At 48.2% G+C, this 26541-nt stretch overlaps 1 protein-coding gene across 1 annotated transcript in view; it reads right to left on the reverse strand.

Moving 5' to 3' along the window:
* Positions 1 to 1043: 1043 nt before the first annotated feature.
* TBX4 (T-box transcription factor 4) overlaps positions 1044 to 26541 on the reverse strand; it is a 38653-nt gene continuing 13155 nt past the window's right edge. The window contains exons 4-9 of the mRNA XM_068415874.1: positions 21397 to 21516; positions 19439 to 19586; positions 6571 to 6723; positions 3483 to 3571; positions 2995 to 3236; positions 1044 to 1666 (exon numbers count right to left, since the gene is read on the reverse strand). Coding sequence (XP_068271975.1) covers positions 1044 to 1666; positions 2995 to 3236; positions 3483 to 3571; positions 6571 to 6723; positions 19439 to 19586; positions 21397 to 21516 — 1375 coding nt within the window. The remainder of the gene's footprint in view (positions 1667 to 2994; positions 3237 to 3482; positions 3572 to 6570; positions 6724 to 19438; positions 19587 to 21396; positions 21517 to 26541) is intronic.

Raw genomic sequence — 26541 nt, forward strand, 5'->3', positions numbered from 1 at the left:
TACACTGTAAAGCCTGGGAGGCAATGGGAACCCTTCCCACCCCAGCACACAATTAAGAAGATATTCCTCTATGCCGCCTTTATGCTGAAAACAATTCTTTCCGAGTTAGCTGCAAAAGAAAAAAAAACATAGCACAAAAGGCACGTTTCAGCTGAATACGAAAGAAATCAAGGACCAGCAAATACAGAAATCGATTCTGGAAAGTATTAGCGACTTTTAAGCTTAATCTTCATAAATATATTGCAATAAGCAAGTGTGAGTCAACCAACGGATGGGAGTCTGAAGACACTGGGTCTGTTCCTAACGCTGCAATTAATTTGCTGTTTGGCCTCGGGCATAACGCTTCACTGCTTAGTTTCCCACAGCCACGAACGATGGTGGTGTAGGGTGGAGAAGAGACATTTGTGCATCGGTGCCTCCTCCTCTCCGCGCCATGGCACGAACCCTGCGCTGCGCCGGGGAGGTACCGGAGCGGCACCGCAGCTCCCTGACCCCGCCGCCGAGCCTCCCCACCAGCCCCTGCACTCCTACGGCTCCGTCACTTCCAGAGGAAGAAGGAATTTCTACAGCTAAAAAGAGCTAAAGAAGTGCTGCCTCAGCAGTCCTGGAGCTACGCAACCGGACAGATCGCTTTTTCCTTTGAGTTTTGGGATGCTGTGACTCCATGAACCAAGTACCATAAAAGTAAAGCTCATCTTTTTTCCCAAATAGCCAAAATTTGCTCATGGATGTTTAATATTACAAGCAAAAGAATATGACTGGCTACTTCACTTGTTAATCATGAAGATGGTTTCTACTGGATCAGTAATGAAGGCGCGAGAATTAATTTATTCGGGAGTCAGTAAGAGACTGATGAATCCAGCCCACCAAGACAGGAGATGTAATGCTCTGTGTGGCTGAAGATACAAGCTCTTCACCCACACAAATCCCTCTGGAAATGCACATTTGTCTCACCGAAGTGCAAGTTACCCACAGGTATCAACACTGATTGAACACTGTCCTGGAGCAGTAACGTTGGCTGTGGCATCGCTTGGCCGTCAGAGTCATCCGTCAGTCCAGTTCTCCACAGTCCCCATCCCTGAATGATACTGCAGCGACGACTCCCTCGACAAGGAAAAGCTTTGTGAGTACAGGAACTCGTTCGCCGCGTTTAGGTGCGGAGAGGGGGGTTTTCTCTCGCACACAGACGGGTGCACCCTTTCCCTCGGGAAAGACGAAGAAGGAACGCGCTCCCGGACCTGAGACTGGGCCAGCTGGTTGTAGACACTGAAGTGGCTGTTACCTGGTGGCTGCGAGCCTTGGCCCGCGATGGACGGGAGCCGCGGCATCATGGTGGTGGCAGTGAAATGAGTGGGGAAAGGCTGGTAAGGGACAGTTTCCATTGTCTGAACACTGTAGCTGGTGTAAGGTGCGACAGAAGTCCACATATTGCAGCTCAAGGCGGGAGGTGGAGGCGGCAAGTCGTCGACCGCGGAGACGCCAGCGATTTCGGGCCCAGAACCAGAGTACATGCACGCGTCCCTCGGAGGCACCTCGCTGCAATAGGAAGGGCTTAACATCTGCTGGTCGTAGGGCGGCGGGGAGCGGAAATAGTGATCGTCTCCTACAGAAGAGGAGGCTTCCAGGTAGGAGCGTTTGCAGGGCAGGTCCAGGTGCCGAGCGCTTTCTGCAAACAAAAAAAATGCGTGTTCAGGAGCAGCTCCCAGAGCGACGGTGTTTAACAGCAACCTGGTAAGAGCCTGGGGAGGTTTTATGGAGTCCCCTTGGAAGCCGGGCATGCAATCTGCGATTATTTCGCTAAGTAACTGGTGCTTTTTTCCAGATTAATCCAGTTAAACCATTTTAGTTTGGAAAGACAATGTACAACATCAAAAAGACATTGTGTTGCAAATGTCAGGCTAATCCCCTCAGCCTCAAAGCATTCTGGTGACATTCGTCAGGTTAAGTGAGTGACTTGGGCTACTACTCTCACATCAGAGACTACTTCAGGTTCATCCAGATAACAGAGGTCCCTGACGCCCTCGCAGTGTTACTCCTGACAAATTCAAGAAGTCTCTTAAAGGGTCTTATCGCAGCCTGCCTTCCTGTCGTTACAAAAATGACGATACATTTCCCAGATATTCACGTCAAACGCTGCAGAAATATTTCCAGATAAAGGAGCCCTTTCCCAGTCATCGGTCCTTCCCCTCAGCTTTGCGCTGAGAAGCTGTAGCCCCTCTCAGGCAGATTACGATGCCCGTGTTTCCCAGCAGCTTTCTGTTAATTGTTAGGAATATTCTCTGGATGAATTAGTGAATTCATCTGCAGATTAAACATCTGCTAAAATTACACATTTGCCTTGCAGCCCTCATTACTGGTGCTTCATTTGCCCATGATCAGAGGATTCTCACAGCTTAAATAAATTAGTGGCCAACGAGACATGCAAATAGAAGGATTTTTTTCAGTGCAAAATTTTTCCATTTAACTTAAAACATGCCATGATCTCATCTGATGCTGGACTAAAAGGGAGAGAATGTAGTTACAGCTCACTTAGACTTGAGAACTAGTGGATAAGAAGGGATGCTTACACACAGCTACCACGGTCCCGCTGATCTGCAGACAACGAGAGAATTACTAACACCTTCGTCCTGGAAAAGTGCTGATCGTGTATAATTTCATTAACGCTAATGGCAGTGTCAGAACATCTCAGGACAGATAAAGCCTCCTCCAAACAATTGTTAATTCAACTGATTCTAACAATGGATAATTTTCCTGATTATTTTTTTCAGCTCTCAGAGTCTGAATTTGCCTTCTACGGGACAAAACCGCTAATAACTGCCCAAAACCCAGCTCTTGGGCCCTGACCCTCCAAAACACTTCAATCACGTCAGTATCTCTGAAGATCAAGGCCTAAGAGACTGATCCAAAATGAACTGGAATTAGCGGTGAGCTTCCAGTGCTCTTGCTCTTAGGTTTATTTGCTGTAGTATTTTTCTAGCTGTAAAAACGAGTTACCTCTTCTTTTTAGGCAATGATAGAAGAGCCCTGAATCTCTCTGTGCTGTGAAGGTGTTGAGTGGCAGATCTTGAGTATCTGAAGCTGCAAACTGCATGTGAGCACCGTTCTCATACTGATAATGTTGAAGGGTCTGGTGATTCCCGTGAAGTGGGTTAACATCTGGCTTTGCTGAAAGCTGGCCATGACTGGACACCAACCTCTGCCGCATGATGCTTTTGGAAATTACTGGATATTCTTTGCTAAAAGAGATGAGAAAACTTATTACCAGTTAGGCAGCAAGCAGCATTAACAGAAAGATGAAATATTAGCTTGGCTTCCCTAGAGCATCTCCATCCAATGACACCAACAGCCTTCGCCAAATAGGATGAACTCGCACTCATCACGCTCTGCTCGGCGTGGGCAAGCACGGCACCAACGCGCAGAGCGTGGCACTGAATTACAGGAGGAGCTTTTCAGGGCTATAACTGGCATTGTGCCAGCCGTACCTTTGCAGTCGTGCCACGCGCAGGTCACTGTCATCGCTGCCCCTGAATCCCTTGGCAAAGGGGTTGTTTTCAATTTTCAGCTGGGTTATCTTGAAAAGAATGAAACCAAGTGTAAAGCGTTTGAAAATAGATCAACCCAATAGGTGCAGCAGCAGGTCAGGGGCTGTAGGCCTGTGGGTGCCCTGTCCTACGTGACACCCTGCAAAATGCAGAGTCCATGAGGGTTTCAGCCATCTAAAGATGCGGTGGCAGCGTCGGTGTTTCTGCGTTCAGAGCTGAGAGAGAAACTGAGCTGTGACGTTTGGTGCTAGATCTTGCAGAAGCAGCTTTTAAAGCTGACAAAATTGCTGATTATGAATGAGGACAGGAATGCAAATTTCCTTAAGTCTGGGTCCTGTGTTCTTGTTCTGGGCCCTTGCTAGTGAGAAGATACTTGTCTGATTTAAAAGATTTCTTATATCTCCATGGTAGAGACCCCTATTCCTTACGGTGTGGCTCTCCCTCACTTCCCTAATAATTTTATATATCTTCACATTCTTCATTCAGTCATTTTTCCTCTGTGAAAAGACTCATAACATAAGTGAATTGCCTTGGGGCAAGGGAAAGTTGCTGCCTTTTGCAAGAACTGCCTTTCCCCTCAGGAGCTGCAGTGTATGAGAAGGGTCAAAATGCCTTAGAATTGACTTAGACTAGACTTAATTTTGATGGGTCTCAGCTTTTGTAAGGGAACTGTGAAAGCTCTGCCATTTCATGAAAATTCTGTTAAAAATTTATGTGTGAAGTTTCCTTTAAAAATATTCAGTAGTTGTAGGGTAACAACCAGGGTCTGCGTTCGGGTGATTTTGCGAGAGTGTTGCTATAACTAACAACTACACTTTTAGCAATGTTGAAAAATACCCCTTACCAAAAAAAACCTCCTGAGAAAACAGCGGGAAGGAAGGTGGTGACATGTGAATTTAACCAGCCTCGAGGGCTGGAGCTTTTCCTCTCCGCTCCTGCAGCCCACAGTGGCTCCGGGGTAGCTCCCCATCAGGTGATGGACCACGAGAACCGTACGGCCCTTCCTAACCCACAGCCCAGCATCAGGTTTGTACATCTTAATTTAATTTTGTTATGTAGTGACTGTTTTCCTCTGACCTGAGCAGAATCAGGGCTTCACTCCCTCCTTGTCACCTTTCCCCGGCTTCATCCAACCCAGGAGGGAGTTTTGGGTAAACACCTACACCTTCCTCAGCGAGCTGTACTGGGGGCAGCCTCTATCATCGGCTTTCCATCGCTGGGAGCCCCACCGCCAGCTCTGTCACCAAGACTCTCATTTTTTGTTTAGAAAGATGATTATTCACAAGGACACTTTTTGCTAGCAGGATATTTCTGAGCTAAAAATCATTCAGTGGTTGGTTTCTGAAAAATTCCCAGACCAGGTTTTTAATTGTTAATACCTAAGAGAATAAGTAAAACCGTTCGGATAATTCTCTGAGGCTGCAATTTGCTCGAGACCACAGTGAGGTTGTGGAGAGACCTTCTGCCTCCGCTCCTCTGCTGCAGACCCCCATGCTCCCCTTCGCCAGGTGGCCTCCAGCCCCTTCCAGCCTGCGTCCAGCCCCCCCCAGCAGACCACAGAGCCAGGCAGCATCCTCCTCACAGGATCTTTGCAAAAGAATTAGGGTTCATCTGGGGCATCTCCCCTAAATCCGTCAGGTCCACCCTGTGCTGCCACCCACCTACCAGCCGCCCCCAGCAGCGGTTGTGAGGCAGTGACAGTGGAAGTGTTAAGCTTACGAAGAACTTTGGGCACCTTAGGGATGACAGGCACTATTGACACGCGAGACATTTTAAGTAGGTATTAGATAACTCTTTTTGGTTAACCGTGTTTGGGCAACTGGTCATTTTACACCAACAGCTACAACTTTTCAAACAGGATTCACTTCAGTGTCCAAATAGGGACTTTTTTTTTTTTTCCCCCTGTCTTACCATAACACACACATCCATGTTTCTGCTCTGAGCCTTTTAACTGGCTCACTAATTGCAAAATCTTGCAAGGACTCTATGCTTCAAGCATCAAAGGGCACACAGGCATCCTGCTTGGGAGGAAAAGGTCTGGTCAGATTATTGGGGAGGAGGAATTTCACATGTGTTCCTGTTCCTGTAGTATTTGCCTAAGAATGTGTAGAAAAAGAGCTGATGCAGTAACAGATGGCAGATGTCCCACTGGGGGTGACGGGAGGGCTCTGGCGGTGCCACTTTGTGCTGCACCTTTATTTATGAATCCCAACGTACTTTAAAAACTCCAGTTCATCCTCAGACAACCCCGCAGTCGGATTTCACCATCAGGAGCACTGCAGGGGAGCAGGAGCTCGTGCAAAGGCAGGCAGGTCGGTACAGGACTGCAAACGGAGCCCTGCCATCCCCTGCCTGACGTCCTCTCCCTGTGTGGTGACTGTGCACCCGCTGTCACGGGGAGGTGACAATTAACTGTCACAGCACTGTCCATCCTGCTAGCAACCAGGGCTGGTAAAATCCTCAGCTGGAATGATACCCACTGCAGCCACCATCAACCCACTCAGAAAAGGAGCCAAACCCCACAGCACCCAGGTGTCCGTGACACACAGCCACCGCGCAGACCCCCAAAACAAACCCAAACCCCCCTCCTGCCTTCGTGTGCTACCCACAGAGAATGCTCTTAGTGTTACACACACTATAATTACTTTTCACTGTAGATTTATGAGGAAGTTTTGCCGGTCATTATTAGATTTGCTTGCTGGTTTGAGTGACATCTCAGCGTCCAGGAGCATGCCGATTCATTCGCATCTGGGCTCGCCAAGATACTGTCACCCAGCGATGCTCGTCCTGCTCCGTAGCTGCACCCCCTGCCTCGTCACTCTTGCTTAACGCTTACAGGGCTGGGGGGGAAATTTCTCCTTTAAAGCAGGAGTTTTCTGCTGCACAGCAGCAGCACAACAGGCTCTCCCCCTCCCTCCGAGCAAACAGACCCTCGAAGCGCAGCACTGCAGTTTGGAAGCTCATTTCGCAGCCGGCGGCAAAGTCCTCAAACAGAAATGAAGCACCTTTAGGCAGAAAAGCTGCTTACCTTGTGGTTCTGGTAGGAGGTCACCGATATAAAGGACGTCTCCGGAAAAACGTGGGTGCAGAAGGCTGTGTTCTTCGACCCGAAAGCGTTGTTCTCATCTGCCTTCACAATGTGCAGTCGTGGTTGGTATTTATGCATTGAATTAAGAATGATCTGAAAAATAATTGATGCTAAAGTGAAAAATCTAATTTAAAAAAAAACAAAAAAACAAAAAACAAGCCATAGCTATTCAACAAACTTTACTAGCAGGACACAAAAGCCCATTCGCACTCAGCTTTAGCTGTGCTTTCAAATTAGAGGGGAAAATTACATTATGTAAATGCACATGAACCCAGACAGAGAAGGTAGCTGCTGCTCGGGTCTGGCAAGCAGAACTGATCTTAAAGCTTTCCTGGTAAACCCTCATTTTCTTGTTGCTATTGGACAGAGTCAGTCTGGGTGGAAAAAAAGCTATAAATTTTTTTCCCAGCTCATGCTGAAGCTGTGCGATCTATAATTCACCAGCAGACTGGTCCATAAAGATTCCTAGTAAATACTTTACTGAGCTGAAAAATCCACAGTTCAGCAGAGGCAAAAAAAAATCACACAAACCACAGGGGAAAAAAAAAAAAACCAAAGCAATCTATTTTTCTTTTATCTGCTGGTAAAAGAAAACTACAAAAGAGGAGATTTTTTTTCTCCCCTCCTGTTTGTGGAGTGGCTCCGCGCGGGTGGCTGGGTCTGGGCACCCCTTGCAGCCACCCCACAGCTTCTGCCCTCCTCTCGAGGCTCTGCAAGTGAGAGGCAGGAGCCGGCCAAGGGCTTTTTTCGGCAGGGTTAGGGGATTGCACAGCCCGGGCTCAGGCCAGCGCAGGGCTCCCGATGGAGCATGAGGGGCTGCCCAAGCAAGGAGCAGCTGGCCTGACCCTCAGCCATGTCCCCACAGCATTGTTCTTCCACAAAGAAGGGATGTGCCCAGAAGAAAATGGATTTAAGAAATGGAATTTCTTTTAAGAAATTGAATAGTTTTAAGGAAAGCCTTTATTCCTTTTACTGAACAAAGAAGAAATACTGCTTTCTTCTTGTTTTCTCGGCATAACCCTTTTCAATCTCTTCTTCCCTCTCCCAAATGGGCTAATGGACTCTGTCCTTCCCCAAGCCTGGCTGGTCCTAGAGGTGAGGGGATCTCCAGCCAGGTGGACACCCCTCCCCTTACTGGGGTGCCCAAAGCAGCGAGCAAGGACACGTCCATCCCCGATGGAGACATGGGCAAAGGGCCAAGTAGGGAAGACCGCAATGGGTGGCTTCTTCAACTGGTGGTTGATAAATGGGTAGATAGATGGATGGGTGGAAGGAGGGATGGATCAATGGATGGATGGAGGGATGGATCGATGGATGGATGAATGGATGGATGGATGGATGGATGGATTGATAAATGGACGGACGGACAGACAGTTGTACACAACGCAGCAGAGCAGCATCAGTTTACACTAATTGTGGATTTAGCCAATTTTAAATGAGAATTGTCAAAAAACAGAAGACATTTGCTCCATGATCAGCATTAATGCTCAGGACCCTTCCTGTTTCACACCTGTCCATGCTGAGGAGACTCACAGCAGCGGCACTGCTCCATGGGCTCCAGCTGGGATGAGGGGGGTGGGGGGAGCGTAGGGAACTTGTGCTCTTTAAACCCCTTCGTCTGGCTGCACGTAACTCTGCCCACAGTAGCTGGCTGCATTATATACCACTTAAATGCAATTTTTATTGTTGACATTTTCCAGACAACCCTCCCTGCTCCCCAAGAGAGAGAATGAGGAATTTTTGGCATTTTATCAGCTTTGCATCAAGTCTCTTAACCACTTTGCGGCTGTTGATGTGCAGGGCGTAGATCTGAGAGGGTCGGCTCAGGTTTGAGTTTGGAGCCTTTTCTCTGCTTTCATGTATCAGCCACTCGTAAAACAAAGCCAAGATGAATAACACCAGAGGGCTGAGACTTCCATAAGACAGGGCATTTTAATTTTTAATAATTAAGAGTCGAGCCAAGCTGATAAATAATGGTTGTCTGGAGCAGAAGCTCTCCTCACTGCCTGTCCCTGCCTGCCCATGTCTAGCAAGGATGGGTGACTTGTCCCCAGAGTCAGAGCAAGTCAACAGTAGGATAAAGAAAACAATCTTAAACTGAGATTTCCAAAGGGAAAACTAGGAACCCAAGTTTCGATATGCTCTGGGTGAATAGTCTGTATTCCCCCTCCAAAGTAATATCCACTGGGCTGTAATGACCACCTTAAAAATCATTTTCTTTCTTTTTATAACCTCTTTAAATGCAAGGCATCCAAACAAGTTCCAAAATAAACAAGACATTACTTTTTGGAGCCTGATAGACCCATTCAGGAAAATATTTTTGACACATGCTCAAGGTTACAGTTGTGGCTGCAAACCTGCCTGGAGGGTCATTGTGAAATTCTTGATATATGTGGGATGGTTGTGGGGGGAAAAAAATCCCCTAAATGGCTTAATTTAGCCCACTGCATTTACAAGGTTGGGCTTTTCTGTCCCTTGCACCGAAGTGAATATGTGTGTCCGTGTAAGTACCCGTTGCAAAGTGCTGAATTCTTTGAGTGTGGGGACCATGAAAGGAGACGGCCTTGAGATGTGCCAGATCAAAGCCGAACAGCCATCGCTGAGCACGAGACGTGATTAATAGATATGAGAACCGTCGAGCCCTGAGGTTAACTTCATGGAGTCAGCGTCCACAGATAGGGATGGGGAACAGCTTCCAGCAAAGCCAAGCCTCATAAAAATACATCATTCTCATATGACGGAGAAAAAAAATCCCGTCAGTTATTTGGCAGAGCGGTCAGCACATCAGATTGGGGATGAAAATGGGAAGCCGTGGTGCTGTCTCTGCTGGCCTCCCTGTGCCGGCTGCGTGGGTGATTGCTCATATCTTTTTTTGGGGGCACCGACCACTCTCCACATGCCCACAACCAACATTTCACAGGCTTGAGAACAAGAACCCATGTACAGAGGCTGTGTCTGCACACACATCCTCCTTACTTGTGCTTGGTGTAAGCCTTGTGCATTCAAAAACCCTAGAGATCACCCCAAAAAAGCCTCCCAACCCTTAGCTACAGAACACTGTGCCTGTGCAAAGTGAAATGCCAACAATTCAGGCTAAATAGTTTTCAAGGCTGCTGTGGAAAACTGGTCACTGGCTAAAAATACACAAAACAAATGTAAATTCCACTCCAATGACGAACATCAGTGGAAAGATTAACTTAAAGAATTGTGTCAAAAATGAGAAGTATTTTAATTGAGGGGACAGAGCACGGCCGCTGCTGGTCAGTGCTGGGCAGGGAGGGCTTCAGCAGCAGCACTGAGAGGGACAGAGGGTGGTGTAGGAGCTCTCAGCCTCAAAGATGATGCTAAAATAGTGACTTTATATTTTCCTGCACGTATCTTTTTCATTGCGAGGGCATGGGGAGATTAAATCAGTACTAGACACTGTCACACACAACAGGAAGCCTCTCTCTGCAACTTGGTGATCTTGCTATTTGCCTATGAAAGAAACAGCTCAGCTTATATGAAATGGCGGCATATTTAGGAGTCTAATAAATATAATTTTTTTTCCTGTATTTAAAAAAAAACAACCCCAGAACAAAAGGTAAATCAAACAGATCCCAACCAGAATCCTCAAATTAGATGGACAACCCCAAATTTTGGATATTGGCTTGACATCCCAACGTGGGCCCCTGGAGGGATCCCATCTCCCATCATCGCCATCCAAAGTCAAACGTGACCTTACACAAACATCTTTTTTTTTTCCCCCCCTTGTTTCCCTCCTTTGTGCTGATCACGCAGTTGGCAGCTGGAGCTTCAGCTGCAATAGAGCTCAACTGCTTCATTTTTTTGGCATTCCCCAGTCAGCAACAAATGTCAAAAAAATACGGTGTCAATTGCTCCTTCCATGTAATTTCACTTAGGAAAACATACTCCTTTAGCATCTAATCTCCACGTTGCTGAGCAATGTAGGCCTCAGGGCCTGAAGACATTTGCCAGTTTGCAGGATCAGGCCCAGAGGCCTGAAGCTCAGCGGGGTAGTGGCACCACGTTGCTTGTCGCAAGGCAAACTTGCCTTGAAATGACCAGTAAAATGTATTTACTTTTATGTGAAATTTGGGGAGTTGATTTAAGAGTGCTCCCTGTTTCACCACGGTATCAGATGGCATATGATGCAGCGGTTGTTATGGCAACTACCCTTTTTATATTCAATGGTAAATGGCTACGAAAAAGCCACACAATTTTATGGTTGCTCCCGGGGGATCACATAACTAATATAAAAATCTCACATTTTAATATATTTTCTGCTTCTTTTTTCCTTCCTTCTATTCTTTCAAAAAGCCTTTGAGCTGAGGCTGGCCCCGGTCCCACATGGGGACACTGAGCTGAGGCACGAAGGACCAGAACAAAAACCTGATCATTCAGCAGGCTCTTCCAGCATCGCAACCACTGCTGCAGTTCATCTCCATTAATATTTAGAGAATTGATGGTATAAACCATTCCAAACCTAACTTTTCTTTGCAGTAAAGGGCTCAGAGATGCCCCACGACATTGGCGCAGGAGCCACCCCAGCTGCCCGGGGAGTTTAAGTTGGATATTAGTGAAAAACTTCTTCCCCAAAAGGGTTGTCAGGCATCAGAACAGGCTGCTCAGGGCAGTGGTGGAGTCCCCATCCCTGGGGGGATTTAAAAGCCGTGTAGATGTGGTGCTGAGGGCCATGGGTTAGTGGTGGTCTTGGCAGTGTTAGGTTAATGGTTGGACTCGATGACCTTAAAAGTCCTTTCCAACCGAAACGGTTCTGTGATTCTATGACTCTATGATGACCGGGACGTCTCCAGGGGACCGGTGCTGGGAGCGCAGTGACACCGCCCCGGGACAGCTGCCCTCACCACATCCACCTCCCGAGCTTGCAGAGATGCAAACCCCAAAGCAAGCAGTTAAAACCATAGAATGGTTTAGGTTGGAAAAAAAAAACCCCTAAATATCATCGAGTGCAACCAAATAAAACACTATATTCAGACAACTTCTAAACAGCAGCTGAAAGGCGAGCTCTAAAATTACCTAAACCCCATCCTATCTATTTTCAGTCACCTCCAGGAAACGATTCACCCCGCTCTGCTCCAAGCCAGCCCACCCCGCAGGGGCAGGACCCCCACCACCGCCGCGAGCGGACCCCGCGGCCGGCTGGGCTGCTCCCCGCCGGGCTGCCAGAGCCTCCCAAACCCACACGTTTGTCCTGGCAATCCACGCGACGGGGAAAAAAAAAAAGAAAGGCTGGAAAATCCTGGGAAAAGATTCAACATGAGCTCAGACAAATTGTTCCTTACGCGAGGGCCAAAGCTGGAATTTTTTTTGTTTTCCCCTCGGTCCTTTTTCATCTAATGTCAGCTGAAATTCCTGGTAGGGTTTCCTGGCTTTGCTGTGGAGGAGAAGCCCACCTCCGCGCTCGCTCGTGCCCCAGGTGAGGGCAGACCCCAGGTGGGCGATGCTGGGACGGCCCCGGGTGTGGGAGCTGAAGCCCCCCCATGCTGCTGCGTGGCCTCGTGTCACCCGTGGACACAGCCGGTCCTTGGCAAGCCGTGACATCCTCACTGGCCCCACTCCAGGCCAGCTCCCCACCCAAGGCTGGAAGATGATTTCAGGATCTGACTCGAGTTAAACTTTACTAAAATCATTTGACTCATATAAACCAGTAATGTAACAACAAAAAGATTTAACACAAGAGATGTAAATCTTCTTTTCAACCAAGAGCTCCGCTGGTCACGTCTTACCCCGCTATTTAAATGGCACACGCGGGTCTGTCCATCCCTGCGAACCCACCCCGTCCCCAGCCGCACACAGCTCCGCACCGTGGGGTGGTTTTTTTTCAGGATCAAAGCAGACAATGTAAAACTTTATAATTTATTTGGGCACCACTATGTCTCAGATCCGCTCTAAGACATTTCCTAAAATGAATGGTTAAACAACAACAAAAAAGAAAATAATCTCTTCGTGGATATTCTTTCAGCAGAAGACTTAGAGGTGCTCCAAAAAAATTGAATTCAAATTTAGGGCTGGAAAAAAGGTTTTTTTCAGGTTTTAAATGGACTAAGAAAAAAGCTAGTTTAGTAGTGGGACAGACACATATATATATATATATGAAATTCTCATAGATTTCTTATTTTAAAATATATATATATATATAAAAGAAAATACATATAGTATATATATTTCGCATATATATGAGAAATCATATATATATATATATATATATATATATAAAAACCAGAAACCATATATATCTTTAAGGTCCCTTCCAACCCAAACCATTCTATGATTCTATGATTCTATATATAAAAGGAATCTTTTATATATATATATAAATCCTTTATATATTTGTATATCACAGAATAACAAACCATAACATATATGGTTTCTGTTATATATATATATATATGATTTCTCATATATATGCGAAATATATATACTATATGTATTTTATTTTATATATATATATATTTAAAAATAAGAAATCTATGAGAATTTCATATATATATATGTGTATATATAATATAAAAAAATATATAAATCTTTTCTTTATAGCTATATATATATATAAAAAAGGAGTTTTTAGCTAAGAATAAGGATGTGGAACTGCTCTCTTGCTACAGAGCTACCGCTGCACTGCTCTAAGTGAAGCCAAGCGGGGCGCAGCCAGCGAGGCCACGTCTCTTCCCACCAGGCAGGACTTTGCCTGGGAGCTGCCACAGCCCCATCCCTTTGGCTGCGGGGAGGCTGCTGCTGAGGCGGCACATAAACCTCACACCAGCACCCGGTGAGGAAACTGCTTGGCCGCAAGTCATAAAGCAAACAAATAATAAAAAAAAAATTCTAAATAAAATGTGGGGTTTCATAAGATTACTAGGATGCTAACCTAATTAAAGTGCCTGAGTGCGCCTGACGAGCAAAGACAGAAAAATGCTAAAATTGATTTAATAGAAAAATAAATGAGAGGGGAACTCCAAGACCAGGGGAAAAATTAAGTCTTTCAGTGATTATCAAATAAAACCAAGTGTGCAAATAATAAATCTGGAGAGGAATAACAAACTCGTCAGCACTAAAGAGTATAGCCAGTAAATAGCAGATTTGGGTCAAGAAAACCAGGAATATCACTTAAAATGCTATCATAAATGACAGACCATCTGTAATACCCTGTAGCTTTAAAGCTCAGTAGGTTACGTCTCAGAAACTAAAATAACCCCACACTTTAAAAGCAGATAAAGACCATTGTGGCAATTAAATCCTCCACCAGCAGCCAAGGAGCGAGGCGGGTACAGGGTATGTAATGTAACCAAGCTCAGCAATACTGTGCTGGGGGGGATTAAATTAAATCTCAACTGTTATTTGCCACAAACTCTACTTCTAATCTTCATTTATTACTTGTCTTTTTTTTTCTGCAGGAATATATTTATATATTCTGTAAAAAAAAAAAAAGAGGATTATTTCCAATTGCTCTGGTCCCAGCTGAAACCTGCCAGAAACACTGATGTGATGCTATCGCCCTTCCCAAGCTGGCCGGGCTGCAGAAGCCCATGAGAAAGGCTAATCCCTCTGGCACAGGTTTAATTTCAGTGGAGTCATTAACACCACCACCAAGAGCAGAAACCCCTGACGTGATGTGCTCGCTGCTCTGCCGGTTCCCAGCGTTACCCCCCGCCTACGCGCGCTGGCCTTGCGTGTTCCCAGCCTGCCTAAAATCGGGGGGAGAGGGGGCCTGAGAGCGAGATATGGTTTTATTCCAGATACATCGTGTCTGGTGAGATGGGCTTCCCTCGGAGCTGCCACCCAGCTCACTGTTAACTCCTCTGGATGCTGAAAAACCCCATTCAAAAGGTCCTCAGGAGAGAAATCCAAGCAAAGCCCATCTCTGGAGGCATCTCCTGATGCCGTGCCAAAAGCTGGCACTCGGCTCATCCTCTCGCCAATGCCTGAAAGGTGTCCTCACATCCTCCCTACCTGTCATGTACAGAGTGTAAAACCAAATTAAAGCCTGCCCTAATTAACAGCCTCTGCTTCTTGGCAGCAGCCTTTGTGTTTAAGGACACTGCTTAACCCTTGCTGGGTGGTTTCTAGCCCTTGCTGCTCATCCTCACCACCCCTCAAGGTACATTAAGTCTCTTTATGTACATTATTCTGTACCTTGATGTATTATGTACCATTAGCGGGAGGGCTGGCTGTGCCGGGCGGCTTGGCACGGCACGGCACGGCACGGCACGCTGCCGGTGCTGCAGGGCACTGCCCTGTGCCCCACGCAATCCCATGGGAGCAGGACCCTTCCTGAACAGCAAAACAACAAAAAAGCCTGATTAACTGAAACGAGTTATACAGAATAACCTCACTGTGGTTAATAACCTTCCAAGCCGAAGCCCCCCAGCAAATCCCCCCCGTGCCCCTTCAGCAGCGTCCCACCGGCCCGGAGCATCCTTCACCTGCCGGCCCCGGAGCTGCCCGCGCCGCCCCGCAGCTCGCCGGCCATACGGACGGTCTCACGGGTGCCCTCCACCCCGCTGTTTACATACTTTAAACCTCTGAAGAAAGTGGAATTCCATTCATGAGCATTTATCACTGCGGAGATACTTGTCAGGACTCGCTCAATATTCCCCCGTATGCCCTGAACTAACCTCCCCAGAGGACTACAAGTGTGATGTTACCCTTTTCAGTGGAGAGGTTATTCTTACGCATCATCTACGGCTGCTATTACCCAACCGATCCCTTAGCACTTGCAATGACATAACCTGGCTCATGATGAACGAGTCGTTCCCATTTTTCACCTGGCAAGCACAGCTAGGTGCTTCCCAGGCAGAACACGCTGGGAATGGGTACGGGACATTTAGGAGAGTACCTTTGGCTCCGCAGACAGACCGCGCGCGCCTGCCTGTTGTTCACGTGGCATTAGAGAGCGAAGCATCGGCTCTGCCAGAATCACCAACCCTGTCACTCACCAGCCCTGCCTAAATCAGAGGCTCTATCAGGCTGATTATCTCTGCATGTAAAGATTTGAAAATATATAAATTAAGATTTTGCTCTAAGCAGAGGTGGCTTACACCGCTTCCTTTAGGATCAGACAGACCTCGCCGCAGCTAAACATGACAGCGGCTGCTGATTTCTTAATCCATTCTCAACATGAGCATTTCTCAGTTGTTAAGGCCTTTCGTGGTCAAAAAATCCCCCCACAAGGGAAAATATACAGCCCACATTTTCAGGCCATGGTGCGTGAGCTGGGCGCAGGCTTACCTGCCACAAAACCTGCTCAACCAGAGGGGTTTACAGGCAGATTACGGAGCTCTGCGCTTCATTTCTTCTTATTTAAAATTTTTATGGTTTTATGTGTCTGCATTGAAAAATGCCTCTGACTGTAACTAATAATTTACCCCACCAGATAACTGGACAGTGGAAGAAGCAGGAGTGAGGGTTTTTTTGAGGCTGAAGAGGGCTGGTTGGTGGCTGGGTTTTATGGGCTGGGTTTCATGTCAGAAAGAGAGGCTTTCCAGCGCCGCCCGCAAGGCATCCCCTCCCTCCAGCCCAGGAAATAATCTTCAGTCTAATTCCGTGGATTGCAGCAAGGGCTTCAGCTCCACGGCTTATTAATTAAGCTAAGTTACTTATTTTAAGGCCCAAATGTACCTACACTTCTCTTTGTGAACTCTGTGGGGCTGTTTGTCCCTGATGTTATGCAGCTATTACAGTGCATGGAGTCAGGGCATTTATCAGCGGATTCTTTGCAATAATGAGACATTTCTGCCTGTCTGTTTTTCAGGTGAGATCCCGGGTGCCCAGGAGCCCACTCAGAGAGGCTGCACCCCATGCCATGACGTGTTTGCCCTTCAAACCTGCGCCCACGCCACACTCGGTGGTTGTGGATGGGGACAGAGCCCAGCAGCCTGTCGTGCTCCGGCTGCATCTGCGACCACGAGCCCATAAAATCCACCACATCCTTCTCACGAGACACTCCCCCCCAACACCACACACACTCCAGCCTGACTCCAGGATCAGCTCCCCACCGTAACTGGCAGGTGAACAGGCAGGGCAGCTGGAAGAGCTCTTCTTTTTTTCTTCCCAAATAAAATCTTGCAGCAGCATCCACCAAAAAAACGGTTAATCTAGAAAAGGTGTATTTAGTGCAAAGATATTTCGCCATGTGCCTCTCCCCCACCTCCTCGCCCCTCCTGCCCCCCAAGCAGCAAGCGGTTTCTGTCCGAGCCCCACACATGGGAGCACAACGGGCTGGAGGGGATTGCTCACACGCAGCAAAGAGCCACGGGCAGGGCTGGGCTCTGTGGGATTTTGGGACGTTGGGAGGAGCTGGAGCCCGGGACGGTGGGTTCCAGGTAGGGATCCCGGCGCCACGACACCTGTGGGTGCCCACAGCAGCCAAGGGTGCCCGGGAGGGAGAGCCGGCGCGGCGCTGGCTCCTGCACACCAAAAAAAGCACCAGCGGGAGCCTGCAGGAATCATCACCCCGCGTGGTTTTGAGGTTTGGAGAAAATCAAAGACAAAAGGAAATGGCAGGCAGGCTTCGCTGGAGCACGAGAAGGCAAACAAATCCTGCGGGTTTTCGGACTTGTTTTTCTTAGGGAGCTTTAAGAGAGCGTTTGCAAACGCTGGGAACAAATTCCTAGAAATGAGAAGCTGTTGGTATTCATAAAGCAATGCCTTTCTGGGAGGACTGCGCCGTGCTGGGCAGCCGCCTCGCAGGCACTGCCTGTCCCGGGGACATCGGCCACCCGTGCAACAGGGGGAGAACAGTTCCCAGCGTGAACTGATGGGAAAACCCACACCCACCGGTACAGAGTCCAGTTCTGTGTGCACAGCAAAAAGGGGAGTACCCCTTCCCTAAAGCAGATGATTAATTTAGAAGCCTAACGAGGAACTGTCTGAGAAGGGGCTAGGTCCCATTTAGCCAGGCAGGTTGTCTGAACCCCACAGTGACCTGAACAGGTTATTTATTTCAGGTGTTTTCCCAGCAGCGTGAGACAGAACGTGCTGGGCTGTGGTACGGGGCTTGCACAGCACGAGGGGACCGAGCAGGGCTCATCCAGAGCGCGGCCGCTGCGTCGTGCTGCGGGTATCGCCCCAAAACACAACCCAGAGTCCCCTCTGTGTCACCAGGGAAGCTTTGTGGGATGAAAACCAGGCTGGTTTTTAAAAGGCAGGGGGAAAAAAATCTTCCCTGTTAAAACGCAGTGTTAAAATCGCAGTTAAAAAAATGACAAAGTCAGGAAAAGCAAACGCTTAAAGTTGCAAAACCAACACTGCACATCCTGTTTGTTTTACGGCCACGTCGAAACATCCAGCGTGTTTTATGGTTTACATTTACAGTGTAAACAGTCATATATTAAGCTACACAGTTAACCCAGAGAAAAACACAGGGGTGCAAAAAAGCCACGTGCAAAGCGAGCAGGTCGGGACGGCTGCTGACACCGACACGTCGGCACTTGGGGGCTTTATGTAGTTTTTACTGTGCAGCCCTTAAGGCGTGTGTTTTCATTTCATTTCCGTGGTGCTTTCCCCCTTAAGGAAGAGTGAAGGGGGAGAGATCGCCTGTGATTAATAACGTCAGCATTAAACGGTCCTGATTAGCCTTTGAAGTTCCCACATGTTTCATTGGGGTCAGTAGGGTGGGGAGGGAGGGTCAGGTCCCGGCGCTGCCGAGGGCTTCACGCAGGGCTGGGTTATCACCGTGTCACGCTGCCAGAGCCCGGCTCTGCCGCGGCACCGCGGCGGCGACACGCGGGATCGGTGCACGCGCTTCTTAACGTTCGAAATTCACACAAAATTATGAAGGCAGCAAAAATTCTGGATTTTTAACAGCGTTTTAAGCTGGTAGGGTCACCCTGCCTCTAGAGTCAACCCCACCATCTGATTTAGCTGAGTCAGAGTCACACTTTCTGTATGGCGTTTAGGTGGCATCAGGACAATTCACTCCACGTGAAAACCTGCTCTTTAGGTGCTTGATGCATGATCATTTTGAGCAAGACAGATACTCCCCTTCTCCAGCACCCTTTCACAGCCCCCCTCACCCCCAGAACTGCTGCTGCTTCAAAGACTGGCAGGTGAAAAACCACATTTGAAGGTACAAAGTAGATTCTCTTACCTGTGGTACTAGGAGGAGCTGATGGCACTAAACTTAAAAGGATCTAAACTCTGTCTCCCTTTCCTCCAGCCAGCGAGGTTTGTTTGTTTTTCTGTGACTTTCAGCTCAGACAGGTTCGTATTTTTATATGCATTATCCAAGCACTCATTTGCCTGGCAGGCTGGAAGGGCCCTTTATTATGTTCTGAGTTATTAAATGTGGTAGACAACAGTGTACTTCCCACTTCTGCATTCACAATATGTATGAATTAAGGGGTTTGGGTTTTTTTTTCCAAATAAGATACATCATCTTTTACAGGGCTGCCAAAGCCAGCCTGAAAAATAATGCAACCTGTTTATGCAACCTGTTCCTGTGAGCTGTGTGTACCATGCGCAGCAACAGCTGGGATGAAAATCCCACAGCGCTGCCTGGAAAGTTCCTGGGCAGAAAATAAAAGGTCAGTGGCATCGGGCAGGCAAGGACTGAGCAAGTCAGAGGCTGCATTTCCAAGAGCTGGGGAAGCAGGAGGGCAGCAATAGCAGCCCCCCTCCCTCAGCATTAAACACTCCCCCACCCAGCTGCACTGACAGCAAAAAATAAATGTTGCTCCTCATTATTAAATTAACTGGGACATCTCAACCAGCAGCCCCGCCCAGACCCAAATTCGGCATCACAGGCCCACCTCCGACCAAAACCCTTGCAGAACATCTCTCTTACATGTCCGAAGGGATCCAGGTGGTTGTTGGTGAGCTTCAGCTTCTGGAAGGACACCAGCTGCCGCATCCAGTGCGCTCCCGTGGCCGGTGAGTCGGGATGCACGTACAGCCGCCCCGGCATGGCCGGCTCTGCCTTCCCGGCCACCATCCTGCAAACACAGTGGTTACAGATCGCATCATCTCAGCAGCCATCACCAGCCCGGACGTAGGAGAGCGTTTTGTCCTGGAACTCAACCCAGCAACCCTCCCACCAGCCCTGGGTGGGTGCTCTGGGGCACAGGGGCTCGGAGAGGCTCCTGCTGCTCATGGGGTTTCAGGGCTCCTCGTTTCAGCATCGCAGGCTGGCAGAGTAACCCCATCTGTGCTCCCGTGTGGCATTTCCTCGGGGCACTGTCTCTACATGGCAATTGTGTTGGGATTGGTCAAAGATGAAATCTCGTCTGGCTTTTTGGAGAGGATGAAGCCTTCAAAAGCCTTTCTGCAAGGGGAGACAGTCTCACACACTTCCCCAGGAGAAGGTACCTGGGAGCAGGAGTGGGTACCGGTGTGGGTGCCCCCTCTACAGCCACGCAGGGCTCCCGCAGCCCCCAGCCAGGCAGCAGCTCCGGTGGGAAGGGGCTGCTCCCCGCTCTGGAGCTGCGTGCTGGCACACGGTGCTGCCCCTCGTGCCCCTCTGCCAGCTCCCTTTGCTCCCACACCACCACCACCAGCTCTCACGGGCACAAGACCCAGCCACGAGACATCACTCAGTGGTGACTCCCCCATGGCTGTGCATTGTTCTCCTCTTATAAAACACCAGTACAAGCAATATTACCAAAAACAACAGAGACTTTCCAGCTGCAATAAAATGAAAAGGGGAAACAGCTCTAGGGCTGGCAAAAGCTGAATTAAACAGACTTAAAAACTATCCATCATCTGGGGCTTAATGGTTCAAACACAAAGTGGCCACCATGCCATGGAGGCCCTCAGTCCACTCCTCTTACCCAGCGGCACTCCAGGACAAAAGCGAGCAGAAAAGGGATTTTTTTTTAAACTAAAGCAGCCCTAATGTGCAAGTAAATTATTACAGTTTTATAGGATGTCACCAGGCTCGTTCCCATTGAGTATGAAGTTTTCCATTGCTCTTTTCATCAGGCAGCGGTCGGTGGAAGGGTTTGGGAAAAGTGAATAGTCGCAGTGAAGGAGGCTGCTGGGCAGATTTGGGGGAAAAATAAAGAGAAAACAACACGCTTCCTTCGTCAGAAAGCAAAAAAATCATTCTGTCGCTTGGGTAAGCAACTTTGCTATCAAAGGCACAGGGAAAGGAAGAATAACAGAAGAGAAGGAAACTCTGGAGGAAGAATAAATTAAAATAAAAAGACTCTAAACTGGATCTGGTACTGGTCTGGAACTGGGAGAATTGCTGCTCCCTTTGTCTGCCAGATCAGCATGGCTGAACCAGGGCTCTGAGTAAACCATCCCACGCTTTGCTTTCTAGCTGATCTCCTAAAAACAAAGTATTACTGTAGAAGAAAGGAATTTCAAACTTTTCTCGACTCACCTAGATACCTAATTTTTAAGGCCAAAATAGACCATTAGATCATCTAGTCCAGCCACTGGTATGATGCCAGCTGCGGCTTTACCCTCTTACACTTGCACATGGCCGGATAACCTATGCTTGGCCTAAAGCATCTCCTCTGGAAAGACATCCAACCTTGAGCGCTTTGGAAACAAACAATCCACCACCTCCATTAGCAGTTTGTTCCAGCCTGTTAAGAACATTTTATTTTATATTTGTCTGGTTTTAACTTCCAGCCATTGGCTCTTTTATCTATGGCTGCTCTACGAAAGAGAGTTCTGGGACGTTGGCATCCCTCCCGTGGGAAGGTATTTATGTTGGTTTCTGAGGTTGCACAGCAAACAGTCGATCCAATTGCAATTTTCTTATGGAAAAGAAGGCAAACAGAAATGTTCTCTTACCATTTATTGTCACAGAATTTATACCGGTGGTCGTCAGCCGGGACGATGTCGATCAACAGGATGTACTTGGTCTTGGGGTTCATTCCGGTCACTTTAACCTTGTAACTAGGAAACATCCTCCTTAGGAAAAGCAAAGGGTTAACACATTAGTGAGCGACCTGGAGCAGCGCTGGAATGGAGGGAAACTTGGAGCAGTGCCCCAAAAGGCAGATCCACCATGTGATGAATTCACGCTAGGACAAACGAGCTACAAAACATTATTGATGCTTATACATCACCCGAATTAAACTCACTCTTTCCAGGCTGCACAGGGCTAGTGCAAAATGGGGCACAAATAGAGCTGAGGGCATATAGAGGGGGTTAATGGTCAGTGTCAGGAAAAAGTGGGTGTAGAGAGAGATATGAGGGGGGTCAATTCATCCCTCCTCACGGGAGGCTCGGACAGGAGCCCTCACTGCCCCAGGAGGCTCCATGTGGCTTATGGCAGCCTCAAAAGGGCAAATTTCCTGTTGCATGAACAGTCACAAGATCTAACCACACTTCAGAAGGAACCAAGCACACACAGCTTCCTCACTCACACCTTCCCAACGTCCACGGCACCAGGTCCCACTGCATCCTCTCCTAAGGCAGCAGCTGAACCTGCATTCGCTGCCACAGACTGAAAATTGAGCATCGGCAAAGCCTGGGGGGAGAGCAGGGGTTAAGCCCTGCGGTGGTGCAGGCTCCTTCCCCAAATTCACGGCACACTGAGCCAGGAGCACCGCAGAGCTCCCTGCTGAAACCGCGCCCGTCCCACTGATTTATCACTGACTTCAGCGGACACGTAGCAACCGGCACCAAACGGGAACATCACATAAACCAGTGTATTATTAAAGAACATTTATATATATCTTACATATCTAAAGAATCTTTGCAGTATTAAAGAATATTTTTTTATAAAGCTATGGCTGTGAAACCAGTATATATGATCATGGTCTGGTCTTGCAATCCAAAGATGGCCCTGATGGGTACAGGCAATGGGCCCCCCAAGCCCTCGAGACTGCATCAGCAGCCAGGATTTGCAGGACCAGGCACTTCACATCCTCAGAGTAACTCTTCTTGGCTCCATCTTCGCAACCTCCTCCTCATCCAGTAAAAAAACAAGTCAATTGAGCAAAGTGGCTCACCACAGCCTTCAAGGAACTACCCAGAACAGCAAATTCTCCTTTCCACCGGTGTAAGAGGATGGAGGATGAGAATTGCTACATCCTGGGGTCATTCTAACCACCCCATAAGGGTCCAGATTCTGCTGTCACTTCTCCATCAGACACCAAGGCCACTTTGCCCCCTCCCCTTCACCCCTCCTTTCCCTGCGCGTTGCCCCTGTGCCCGGCCGAGTCAGCCCAGGTCTGCAGCACCATTTTGTTGTTGCTTTGGGAGAAGGCAACAAAATGGGCCCTGTTCGAAACCATTTCAATCGACCCTTTTAACCACCCTGCATAAATTCCAGATGTTTACCATGTAATTAGCCGGGACTAAAAAGGGGTGGTTTACCAATGTCCGTATTTGATTTTCATTCATTAACTCCGCACTCCTCCTAACCTTGTCCTGCTACAGGTAAGCACCTGGATAAATACAGCAGGACATTTCAATTTGTGAATACACAGCCCAATTCACACATTGAAAAAAAAAATTGCATAAGGAATCCAATCTGAATGCCAAGATTTTTTTTTTTAAATTAGGCTTTAAAATGGTATTTTAAAATGAAACAAAAAAAAAGAAGAAATTGATTAAAAACCAGAAATGGGATGGACACGATTTGACAGTTACTGTGTATACCAAGCAACCGTCCTGCATTGGGGATTTTTATAACATCTAGCTTCTGAATTTCTTTTTTTTCTCAATCATTTCATTTACTGTAGCACATCCAAGCTGCTAAAGTAGCTGGACTGATATATTGTAAATGTTAAGTGCTTTTTTAATGGCATTTAAAATTAAGCTTCAGCATATGGACTTCATATAGCATGGACATGCCTGAGTTTATAATGTTCTTTAGTATAGCCCTCTAAAATAAATACAAAGAGCCAAAGTACTACTATAATATATACAGCTGAAATTCTTTAAGGATAACAAATGGGGACTCACATCTGATTGAAGGTGTTGCTTAACTTGCAAACCGCTCGGTATCTTGCAGTGGTAGCATTGTACTCAGCAGGCGACAGCCCCAGCTACAACCAAGTTTGCCAACTCTCCACATTCTTTTCCAGGAAAACACGGGGTAGATTTTAGTAATTTGGCTGTGCACGGACATTTCATCATTATTATTAGCTGCTGCATTTTGGCCTTAAAAAAAAAAAATTATGGGACTAATGTGCTGTCCAGGGACTTGTCAGTTTAATTTTCTTAATGAAAACATATTTCTCAAGCCCTTGGCAGAGACTCATTTAGTAAATATCTCTTTGCAATAGGATACAAACATGGGTTGTGCGTTTCTGGTGGGAAGGCATGACAAACTGAAGAGCCGGGTCCAAGGAAATGCAGTCATAGAGTTTCAATTTTTTTTAAACAAAAAACAAGAGAGAGCACCTAATATCATGTCCTGGCCGTCATTAAATGTCCCGTTTGAAAGAGGGGAGCAGAAAACCACGGCAGAGGCACGGGGCTGCACCAGCCCTGCCCAGGAGCAGGGCTATGCCTACAGTGGGTCTGTACAGCTCCTCGTCAGCCCTGGGAAGGGGCCAAAAACCTGCCCGCTTCCCTGAATTTACTACAGCTCAATGGAGCTACTCACAGTCATGGGGGCTCTACGCTCGGTAGTAGCTTTGCACACCCGGCCCCTCTGCCAAGGCCCCGCAGGCAGGAGCGCTGGGGCGGATGGGCGTCTCCGCGGAGGATGCTTCGCCCCGGCCAGCTCTGCCGACAATAGCTTGCTTCATCAGCCATTGCTCGGGGACCAGCAGCAGCAGAAGAATAGCCCAGTGCTGCAATTAAAAGCTTGCCAGCGTCTTGCCAAGCCCTGGGGAAGCTCAGCCTGGCTTTGGTGGGAGGTCTGAAGCAGACCTGCGTTTTACCCACCCTCCTTCCCATCACCACGTACGGCTCCACATCGGGCAAGAGCTTCGCTGCGCGGACACCAGTCACAAACACTGGGGATTTGGGCTTCCTGGGCAGCGTGTCCGAGCAGACAGCACCTAACCCTCAGCTTCCTCAGTGACCTGGCTGGGCAATGGGGAAGCTCAGAGAGGTTCAGTGCTGGGCGCATGTGCAGCACAGGATAAACCAACTATTAGGCAAGTTTAAGCCACCAGTAATCAGGAGATTAAGAGCAGCAAGTCCTGGCATTGTCCTCTTTTGTTCAGACCCAAAGCTTGGCCGGACACGGTGTCCTGGGGCTGCAGCAAATGCCCTGACCGTGCAAACTCTGCTGCCGTCCCTGGGGTGGGGGAGTCCAGGACCGGACCAATTTCTTCCCCTTTATGCTCATTTTTTTGAAAGCCACACAAGGTGTGTGTCTAACCCACCAGCACACGAGGTGAGATGGTTGCTTGGTGAGTGGGAACCACCCCCAGCCCCACAGCTCCCCTGCCCGCCCAGGGACCGGCCGCGAGCCCACGTGATGCACGGGCGTGCGCAGCACAAGCATCAGCCCCGACAGTCTCTTCTTCAGTAGACCCCAATTTTGGACATGTTCAAAACCCACCGTTCCCTCCAGTTCAACCCAGCGAAGAAGGGACCATCCAGATTCCTCAGCACCATCCTGATGGTGTCCTATGCCCTTCAGAGCTCTCTGCTGCGTTTCGGGGCTCCAACAGGCACGTTTCTTCCTCCCTCCCTGCACTGGCAGGGGCACGGGGCTGCTGTGTGATGACAGCAGCTCTCACTACCCGACAGAGGGGAAAAGTTATATGAGTTTTTACATTTACACGAGAAAGCTGCCCTCAAATAAAGCAATCATGGGAGAAAGGCTCTGGTGCCTCACTCCTGTGCGAGCGGCACATCTGATACGGCATTAAAATACCACAGTCTGGCACCTGGACGCTGAGGCGCAGGGTGATGCCCTGGGGAGGGCAGAGGGGCTGAGCCTGGCTCTGGGGACCACAGACAGCAGAAGCGGGGCCAGCGTCGCTGGGGCTTGGCACCGCACTGGCACAGCCCCGGCTAAACCCTTCCCTGCAGCTCTGTGCAAATGAAATGCAGCAAAAACAGTAAAATCCAGGAAAATAAACAAGCAGCACAATTCTACAGCCCTCCCAAGCTTCAAAGATGATGTGCGAGTGAATTATTTGTTCTGATAATGAAGCAGTCACTGCTTAGCTAAGTTTATGCTAGGCACATTTTATCTCTACATGATATTCACAAATTGTTTTAAAATGAACTGTTAGAATAAGCATCTCTTGTTTATTTATTTATTCTATTACTATCCAATCCCCTTAACCATGGAGCAGTTACTGACATGGAGCCAAAGCTTCTCTTATGTTCAAACAAAGTTTAATTAATGTGTAATTGGTTGGTTGGATTTGGAAGCGAGCGATAAGAGGCAAGCTTTGCTTTCATTTGGGGCAGCAGTTCCCAGCCTTTTGGGCTCCCCAGGCTTGGCCACTTTGTGGGCATCTTACTTGTGTTTTAAACCCCCTACGAGCAGTCCTGGTTGGTCCTGGAGAGACGGGTGCCGGCAAGGCTCCCCAGTGCAATAAAGTTTTGGGTAAGGGACAGCAACCCAGTGCAGCCAGAAAAGCCAAGAGCATCAGAGCTGAGCAAAGAGCTCAAAGCACTCATCTGAGCACCGGCAGGACCTGCATGTCCCAGGGACACTGGCTCATGCCATGGTACTGCTGGGTGACAAGGTGGCCTCTGCAAACCCCTCGGTCCTCACCACCTCCTGCTCACAAGGATTTGGTCTGACCTTCCTTACTGAGATGTAAACGTCATTTCCGATGCTCCTACCGATGCATTAGCTGGGAAGGGGTTTCTCTGCAAGGAAGCCACGGGGAACTCAGCTGGTATTCCCATAGAGAAAACTGCATGGAAACAAGACACCTGAGTCCTGTTGGAGCAACCCAAGTCATGTCCTCACTAAAGGCTGTCAGTGCTCTCTGAAGCCCATGGGAACGTGCAGACTGGTACTCACTGCGTGTCCCTGTGGTGTGGATGGCGCTTCAGATACTA

The sequence above is a fragment of the Nyctibius grandis genome, chromosome 18 (assembly GCF_013368605.1).
Source record: "Nyctibius grandis isolate bNycGra1 chromosome 18, bNycGra1.pri, whole genome shotgun sequence".
NCBI lineage: Eukaryota > Metazoa > Chordata > Aves > Nyctibiiformes > Nyctibiidae > Nyctibius > Nyctibius grandis.